Genomic DNA, 9,356 nt, shown 5'->3' with positions numbered 1-9,356 from the left:
TCTCTCTGGAGAAGGAGGATCTTCCAGTAATAGTGTCCTTGATTAGCCCCTGGTACTAATTTTTAAGACACTGTTGAGAGAGGGACATTGAACCAGTGTAGGCTAAGTACGTATCACAAGGCTTGAATGATTCACGCGTACAGAATAAGTCCTTACGTTGCCAGTCACTAGTTACATAAACAATAGGAGCTGCTTGTCAGGCAAGATTACACTACTATTCACCGACCACGTGAATCGCAGGTTTGCTGCAACAATCTATCTCTTAATCCAGCACACAGGGCAGTTGTGCTCAAGGTTTGTCTGACACCGACAGTTCGAGACTCTGGATATAGCTTCCTTCTGCTTCTTTAGACACCGTGAGTCTCCCATCTTCAGTCCTTCGCTGTCAGGTGTGTTTGAGGCAGTCTGGCTTGCCTGGCAGAGCCTCCACACCGGGTCCCTCTGAGTGTCCTCTGGAACATGGTGGATCCAGGATAAATGACCCAGGCAACGGCACTTGGTCGGGGTCCCAGGATGTGGACAGAAACTCAGGCCAACGTGGCCTTTTGGGGGCTTAGTACCAGGCATACGGCCACCCTCCCTTTAGGGTCCCGAGAAGTATTAGTAGTAATCCCCCAACACACAGAAGTCGGTCTCCCCCTTTTCCTACCATCTTTTAAAAGGGGCTGTGCACAGCGGGGAAGACCTGCCTTCTTAGACCAGGACCGGAGCTTCTCGTTGGGGGCAGGACCGTGACTCTGACAACCCCTCTGGGCTTCAGAGCATTCAAGTCTTTATGGAGTGCATCAACCTCACTGCCAGCCGGCAAGCGAGGGCCCGTGGTGACCCCGAGGACAGAGTGGAACTTCAGCCGTGGGCTTGTGACTGAGGCTGTGGATCTTTGGGGGCAGGAAGTCTCGTCTTCCTCTTGCGGAGGGGCTGGGGCTCAGAGAGCTGGCCCGTGGTGGGCTCACCCCCAGGGACCCTTGCTTATCGCACACTCACTGCTGACTCACGGCACCCCTGTGGTTTCCGAGACTGTATCCCAGTGGTCTCAATCTTCCTCATGCCGAGACCCTTTCAGACAGCTCCTCATGCAGTGGTGACCCCCCAACCATAACATTATTTTCGTTGCTACTTCAGAACTGTGGTGAATTTTCATGTAAATATCTGATAGGCTGAATGTATTTTCATTGTTACAAATTGAACATCATTAAGCATCGTGATTCATCGCAAAACAATATGTAGTTATATATTGTGAACTATTTATTTCTAATGACAAATCCATGAAATGTTGTCTTGGGGCATGGTGTAGCCTGGGGAACAGTCTTCACGCCGGGTACTCGTAGGTGGGTGTATCTGCATGCGGGGAGACCCCCCTGGAGACGATAGAGGAGCGGTGTCTCAGTTCCTAAGACCACCGGGAATATGTGTTTCCTGATAGTCTTAGGCGGCCCCTGTGAAAGGGTCATTCGACCCCTAAAGGGTCACAACCCACAGGTTGAGAACCGCTGCTGTAACTGTTTATTAGAGTAGAAAGCCCACCCAGTCTTTCTCCTGAGGAGCTGCTGGTGGTTTTGAACTGCCGACCACGCGGGATCGAGGCCCAGCACTGAACCCTCACACCACCAGGGTACAAGAACTCTTATTTCTGGCCCTGCTTTGAGATAACAAACTGGAGCTGCCTGCTACCCGGCTCCTAGTACAGGTGACGTGTTACTCGGGGAGGGATGCCCGTGATCACGCCATTTGCACTGTTCGAATGCATCGTTCTGTCCGAGGACACCGGGCACAGTGCGGCTCGACCTAGACGTGTCGTGGGACACATACGCCTTTAGAGGAAGCCAGCGCACGTCCTCTAGCTCAGCCTAACTGGCAGGGTGCCCCCGCACGGAGGCCGGCGTCCCTGGTGAGCCCCCGCTGCCCACGGAGCAGCAAGGTGAAGCGGCTGGTGTCAGACAGAGCGGGATGGAGCCGTTCTCAGCCAGCGCGCTTGGAACGGGCATGGGGGCACCTGCCGCGAGGCCTCCTGTGGACCATTCTCAATGCATCTGAACGTCACATTGTGTCTGCTTTGAGGACTTTCTTACATGGTCACTGTGGCTGCGTCCCTGCCTGCACTCAGTCTCTGTTTCGTCCATGTTTCCGGGGAGGAAGCCAGGAGGCATGAAGATGGTGGGTGAAATCATTACGACCTGTGGCCACGGAGCGGGAGGCTGGGGGTGATGGGCTCCGGCGTGGGGAGTGGGGAGAACGCACCCCTTCCTGCTCGGCCGGGCAGCAGAATTGTGTGACGTGCTGAGCAGAGCTCAAGGAAGAGAGCCGCATTTTTTAAAATCTTGATTTTGTTTTTCCTTTTGTGGGCGAGCAGCGAGAAGAGTGGCCTGGGGCGTCTGCTCTGTGCCTCAAAACCCACAGTGCGGACGACGTCCCTGAGGACCCGCGCTCGCCTAAACAATAGCCGGGCCAAGCGCAGAATCTGCAGGCCGCCCATGCTTCCTGATGCTGCCGGCAGGCACTGGCACAAGCCCCCCACTTGCCTTGGAAAACCTTGGAGCCAGCCCGCCTTTGTCCCAGTGGGCTGCCGTGAGACCAGACTGGCTCGCAGCCACTCGGGGTGCTTTGTAGAGCTCTGGTTCCCTCGGAAGCTGGCTTCAACGACCACCAGGGCGAGGGGGGTCATGGCGGTGCAGAAAGAGGGCTGGTTGCACATTGCCCACGAAGATTTCCAGCCTTCACAACACACGGGGGGCAGTTCCACCTTGTCCGAAGGGCCACGAGGAGTCCCAACTGATCGCACAGCCGTGGCTTGAGGCCACAGGGAGAGCCCCAGAACTTGTCCAGCCTGGCAAACAGGTTGGCTGGCTGTGGCTTTGGAGCCCCTGGTGTGTGCTGGCATCCCTCCCTGGGGCTGCCGCCCTGTGACCAGTATGCACGGCTGAATGCTGTTTCTCCTCATTCATGGCTCATTGAGGTTTCGATGTGGTGTCCAAGCAGAGCTGGCCTGGCAGCCTCGAATGCTGGCTCACTGCTGGCCGAAGGAGCTCCTGGAGGAGTCCAGCCGTGCAGGGGATATAAGAGATGCCGGCCCCGATCCCCAACACATCGCTCTGTGGACGAGGCGCACCCCGCTCTTCCGACATGAAGCTGCTCCTGCTGTCTGTCAGCCTGAGCCTGGTCTGCACCCACAAGTCTCTGGATGGTGTCCCCGGCTTGGCCCAGCTCAATGCAGAACAGGTGGGGTGGCGGCTGGGGTGCAGGCTAATGGGCTCTGGTCCTCTGTGGCTCAGGACTTCTCATCATCCCGAGTGCGCGCAGTGTGCGAAGCCTGATGGACGTGCAGATTCCCGACACACGGCCCACCCCGGGGCCTCCCTGCAGATCTCTTCCCTCCTAGCGTGACAGCCCTCCCCCTGCTCAGGAGCTGGGGGTGCTGGGTGGGGGTGGACAGGGGCCGGGACAGTGTTCTGCAGAAATGTGGACCCGACACTGACTTCCCACCCTTGAGGAACGAGTGGGTGCTCAGAGTTGGATCAGCGGTTTCCCCCCTGACTAGTCCACACTCGTCTGGACAAGGGGCCACGAGCCTTTGCTGATGACCTTAGAGATGCCTTGTTTAGAACAGACGGCGTCTTTGGTCGGGTGAGCAGCATACGGGAGGGCCGGGCACCCCAGGAGTCACATTCTCATGGCCATCTTCTCCTGGTGACCCTCTCTCGATGTCGGGGGAGTGGACGTCCTTCAAGATAGCTTCCGATCGGCTGGACAAGATCAAGCCACAGGGCACCTTCAGGATGTTCATTTCCTCCATTTGGGGTTTCCCCAGTGGGGACATGCAGGTGAACCTGGTGTCCAGGTGAGCAAGCCCCTGGGGGTGCCCAACACAGGATCTTCGGGGGGCTCTCATGACCTGTGCAGCCCAGCCTGGGAGAGGCCACCCCTGGAAAGCAGCATACCGTGGCGTCACTTCTCGTCGAGAGCCAGGGTGGGCAGAGCAACCTGGGCCCGGAGCCGAGCGAGGCCGATGGATGTGCCTCCCACTGCTGCTAGCGTGCTGTGCCCTGGCCACGCAGTGGGTGCTGGCACCAACTGGGGCTCCTCACACACTTGCCGAATGAAGGTCCTTCCTGAAGCCACCCAAAGGCTTGGAGACATGCCTTCTTAGGACTGACACTAACGGACACCAGACAGTAGATCTTGAGCCCCGGGCAGCTCTGTGGTCCTCAGGTCGTGCCACCAGAGTGAGGTGGCCTGAGGGGAGGGGGTGGGCGGACTCTGCTCTGGGTGGGCTTCTCAGGGTGCCCTTGGGGTCAGGCCCGTGGACATGCCACCCCACACCCTCCAGGCATCTTCCCCTATCAGCGAGCCAAGGGACCATGTGGTGGACTTGACTGCCCCGGGATCCACGACATCACTGTCAACTAACCCTGCCTGGGACACCCCGGGGGCTGTGTCTAGAGTACAGTCCTCTCCTTCCTCTCCCAGTGTCTCCCACCAGCCCTCCCTGGCCCTCAGCAGGGGTCTCCTCTGTGGAAGCCGGGCGGCCTCCAGGAGACACCCTCGCCCCACCCTTCTTGTTCCCCAGGGAGAATGGAAGCTGTCTACCCATCGAGGTCACACTCACAAAGACCGGCGATTGTGGGAGATACCAGGTGGACTGTAAGTACCCCCTGGAGGGGCCTGAAGACAGGGTCCCAGGACGCAGCCCCAGGAAGGACGTGGCTGGCCCCTGGGACACGGATCCATGCCCGTGTTGCCTGGCCCGCCCTGGTGATTCTGCCTCCCTGCTGCTCTGCACATGTTCCTTGTCCCTAGGCAGGGGCTCCCTGCAGGGCGTCCACCTGCACCAGGCCCTGCCCGAGTGAGCTCCTGGGGTCCTTCTCAAGCCAGGGCCCGGGTGGGGGTGGGGGCGCCACAGGCGACTGCGATGTGGTGACACAGGGCACTGCGGCCCCGGTGAGTGGGTGTCGTTCAGGTGGCTGGGCAAGGGGCCGGTGTCACCAGGTCACGTGGGCCCCCTTCACAGATTACGGGGAGAACATTGTGGTCTTTGTGTTGGGGTCTCCGGACACTCACGTGATCCTGCTCACACAAAACTTCAAGGATGGCCAGACCACTTCCTTACGGGAGCTCTACGTTGGGTCCCGGGGCAGGCACAGCTGCACCCGAATCTCCTCCTGCCTAGCACCCAGCTGCGCTGTAGGGAAGGGACCCACAGGGGGTGGGGGTGGGCAGGGGTTGGGCCTCAGGGCCAAGAACTTGGGAGGGACTTGGGGCAGGGGCTCCTTCTGAAATGTCAGAGGCAGAGGGTCCATGAGCCATGCCGGAGGTCCGACCTGTCGCTGGGTGCCCCAGGGCCAGAGGCCTGCAGCCGGGGGTGGGCACCAGCCTCCAGGGGAGCTGGGACTGACTTCAGGCCATGGAGATGTCTGTCCGGTCTAAGAGGAGACATGGGGGCTTCTAGACTGCGTAGGATCAGAAGCCCCTGGGGTCCCCGTTTTGCTCTCGAAGCGCACCCCCACCCCGACCAAAGTCTGAGTCCCTGTGGAGGCCAGGCAGCCTCCACACAGGAAGCCAGAAGCTGTGTTACTGGCTTTCACTCGATCCCAAAGAACCTTCTCCTCCTGGCCACCGTCAGGAAGAACGTTGCTGTGAAGGACGTCGTTATCAAAATGTTTGAAGACGTGGTCGTCTATTTTGGCATCCCCAAGAAGAACATCCTGGACCTGTCCCAGGAAGGTGACTTCCTCCTTCCCCTCGGTGTCGGCAGAGGAAACCCCTCCTGGTGCTGCCCTCTGTCAGGACCCGCTCTCAAGGGGAGAGGGGAGGCCCTCCCCGCGGTGACACCCTGCTCCTATCTTCTCCTAGGGGAGTGGGTCCAGACGATGTCTATCTAAGGATGGCTCAGTGAGGCCTCAGCACACACCTGTCCGTCTGATCCGTCACTGGGCTCCCACGTCTCCTCCCAAGGTGACCCTGCTCCCCCTGCCCTCCTGTCCCTCCGCCCAGTTCCAGGTCCTGGACACCCGACCCTTCGGCAGGGAGGAGATGGGAGGAAGCTGACCTAGTCCCTGTGTCCCGCCCCCTGCCTCCCCGACCAAGATGCAAGCCCACATCAGAGAGAGCTTCTGGAACCTTTGAGAACTATCTAGGCCCGGAGCAGCTCAGCTCGTTTGGGGCCAGGATGAATAAACGCAGCACAGGAGCCTTGTTCTCACTGTGGCGCCTTTATGTAACCCACGCCGGGCAGGGAAGTCTGTGGTCAGGCAGCTGTGGCCCCCAGTGTCCACTGAGAGGCGGCCGGGCAGTCTGGCCTGTGGGTCCGGGGCATGCATTCCGAGGGACCAGGCCGTGGTCCATCATGGAGTCTCTCTTCTGCTCCAATAGAGCCGAAGTACAGCCAGTGGTGTCTGTCTCGGGCAGGGACCTCCCGCTTAGGTCGTGCGGATACCTCAGGGGGGAGCGTGGGGGGCTGGCTCCTTCCACTCTCTTGGAGGAAGACATAGGGGTCAAGGGTGAGTGTCTATCTCACTCGACACCCCAGATCCGAAAACAAGCAAAAGAGTGGCAAGCCCACCTTCTGTCCCCCGTTTGTGAAGAAGGGGTCTCTCAAGTTGCCCAGGACAAGAGGACAGATAGACACTCGGTGTCAGACACCGGGCAGAACGGGGGCTGGTACAGTCAGACCTGGACAAACAATCCAAAGCTTCATTAAGAGTCAGCCGAGAGCCCGCAGCCGGGGTGGGAGTGGGGTTACCAATGATGAGACATCCAACAAAGGGATAATCTCCCAAACCTATAGAAAACATCTCACCTTAAAAAGAAAAGTGCCACTGATCCAATTCACAATGGTCACAAGGCACGAATAGGCAATTTCCCCAAGACGACAAATAGCCGACAACCACAGGAAGAAGTGTGCAGATGGGGAAATACAAATCAAAACCATGAGTTATCACCTCACGGACACTTTTGGCAGAGTTCAACGAAACAGAAAATAACACGCCAGAGAGGATGGGGAGGCAGGAGCACTGTGGCACCCCTGTGCGACTGCAGAATGCATGGCCGTTATGGAAATCAGTGTGTCCATGCGGCACTTTCTTAAACAAATGCAAGTCCAAGTGCCTTATGATCCAGCCGTCTCTCTACTGGCTACGCACCCTAAGTAAACGACGAACATGACAGGACAGGCACAGGACACCTATGTGCATTGCAGCAATGTCCACAGTAGCTGAAACATGGAGACAACCAGCAATCCCTCCCATAAAAGAATGGATAAGCAGACTCTAGTAATTCACAGTATGGAATTTTATGCCTCAACAAAAATACAATGATCACTCTCTCACATGTGGCAAGACCTGGATAAAAACAGAGAACATTAGGCTTAGCAAGCTTAGTCAATCTTACAAAGACAAACATTTACCGTCACCACTGTTAAAGGGAAAAACAAGAGGAAGAAATGTGTTTTTTTTCAAAAATCATTTCATTGGGGGCTCATACAACTCATCACAATCCATACATATGTCAATGGTATAAAGCACATTTGTACACTCATTGCCCTCATCATTCTCAAAACATTTGCTCTCCACTTAAGCCCCTCACATCAGCTCATTTTTTGTTCCTCCCTCCCCACTGCCCACTCCCTCCTGAACCCTTGGTAATTTATAAATTATTATTTTGTCATGTGTTACACTGTCCGACGTCTCCCTTCACCCATTTTTAGGTTTTCCATCCCTCAGGGAGGAGGTTATATGTAGCTCCCTGTAATCGGTTCCCCCTTTCTACCCCACCCTCCCCGTATCACCACTCTCACCACTGGTCCTGAAGGGATCATCTGTCCTGGATTCCCTGTTTCCAGTTCCCATCTGTACCAGTGTACATCCTCTGCTCCAACCAGATTTGTAAGGTAGAATTCGGATCATGATAGTGGGGGGTGGGGAAGAAGCATTTAGGGACTAGAGGAAAGCTGTATGTTTCATCGTTGCTACCCTGCACCCTGACTGGCTCGTCTCCTCTTTGCGACCCTTCTGTAAGGAGATGTCCAGTTGCCTACAGATGGGCTTTGCTTTGGGTCCCCACCCACACTCCCCCTCATTCACAATAATATAACTTTTTGTACTTTGATGCCTGATAACCGATCCCTTTGGCACCTTGTGAACACACAGGCTGGTGTGCTTCTTCCGTGTGGGCTTTATTGCTTCTGAGCCAGATGGCCGTTTCTTTACCTTCAAATCTTTAACACCCTAAACTATATATCTTTTGATAGCCTGGCTCCATCAGCTTTCTTCACCACATTTGCTTATGCACCTGCTTTGTCTTCAGCGATTGTGTCGGGAAGGTGAGCATCATGGAATGCCAGTTTAATAGAACAAAGTTTTCTTACATTGAGGGAGTACTTGAGTGGAGGCCCAATGTCCACTTACCACCTTAATACTAAACTTATAAATATATGCACCTAAATCTATTTCCCCATCCTCATATATAAATATATTTACATCTGTACATGCCTATATTTAGGCCTCTATAAATGCTCTTTGCTTCTTAGCTCTTTCCTCTGTTTTACTTTCCTCTTGCCCCACTATCATGCTCCGCCTTCATTTGGGTTACAGGAATTCCTCTCAGTTACATTACCCTTAATCAGCTTCGTTGCTCTGTTCCCCTTGCTATTCTGTTGCACGCCCTAAGTGTTTTGCCTTGGTGTGGTGGGATCAGATCAGGTGGAATCCCCATACTATGTCTCCAGTGTTGCCCTCTGTAGGGCTATGGGTCAGTGAGGGATGTCGTGTCTCATAGTGGGGCTGGCCATATGGTCTTCTCTGTGCATTGGCTGCTCTGAGTGGGAATATCGTCCTCAAGGCTTGGTGGACCAGGATGTGCTCCACTCTCTCCTCCTCCCCTTCATTTGCTCCCGTGTGCTCTGATCAGACATGTCCCTCTCCCTGAGCTGCAGCTTCAGTGCTGTCCTCTGAAATAAATTCTTCTGGGGGAAGGGGCAGCTGTCCACATAGTTTGGATTGGGGCTGGCCCCTCAGACCTCTCCACTGGTTCCCTACTCCATGCTGGCATGTTGCATTCACATCTTGGAGCACCGGGTTGAAGTCTGATCCCTCTTTCCCTGTGGAGATATAAACAATGCTCTCCCCTTGGGTGGGTTAGTGCCTTGTTCCCCTGCTACCCATTTCTTTTTAATTGTTTTCTTCCCCTACCCTTTTTAGTTCACTACCACATGCACCCCTGGATTTGGTCTTCCCACTGCCGTACTACCTGGTCCTCACTCCAGGAATGTTTGTATACAGCAGCTGTTTCCCTATGGCCCTTTTGCATTTTTTTAAAGGCTTACCTCAGCGGGCTCATGTTGTACTTGTCATTTTGTGCTTGGA

At 55.6% G+C, this 9,356-nt stretch overlaps 1 protein-coding gene across 1 annotated transcript; it reads left to right on the top strand.

Moving 5' to 3' along the window:
* The first annotated feature begins 3,120 nt into the window (after nucleotides 1-3,120).
* Nucleotides 3,121-6,047, top strand: LOC142457728 (trichosurin-like). The gene is made up of 6 exons (XM_075558843.1): nucleotides 3,121-3,216; nucleotides 3,711-3,835; nucleotides 4,565-4,638; nucleotides 5,006-5,178; nucleotides 5,592-5,718; nucleotides 5,989-6,047. The coding sequence occupies exons 1-6, from the start codon at nucleotides 3,121-3,123 to the stop codon at nucleotides 6,045-6,047; spliced, it is 654 nt and encodes a 217-aa protein (XP_075414958.1).
* The last annotated feature ends 3,309 nt before the right edge of the window (nucleotides 6,048-9,356 follow it).

This window comes from Tenrec ecaudatus, chromosome 10, assembly GCF_050624435.1.
Source record: "Tenrec ecaudatus isolate mTenEca1 chromosome 10, mTenEca1.hap1, whole genome shotgun sequence".
NCBI lineage: Eukaryota > Metazoa > Chordata > Mammalia > Afrosoricida > Tenrecidae > Tenrec > Tenrec ecaudatus.
This window is presented reverse-complemented; position numbering and strand designations above follow the sequence as displayed.

Coding starts and splice junctions, on each gene's coding strand:
- LOC142457728 (XM_075558843.1), top strand. CDS start 3,121: ATGAAGCTGCTCCTGCTGTCTGTCAGCCTGAGCCTGGTCTGCACCCAC. Junction 4,639..5,005: donor TGGGAGATACCAGGTGGACT/GTAAGTACCCCC, acceptor CCCCCTTCACAG/ATTACGGGGAGAACATTGTG. Junction 5,719..5,988: donor CCTGGACCTGTCCCAGGAAG/GTGACTTCCTCC, acceptor CCCTCCGCCCAG/TTCCAGGTCCTGGACACCCG.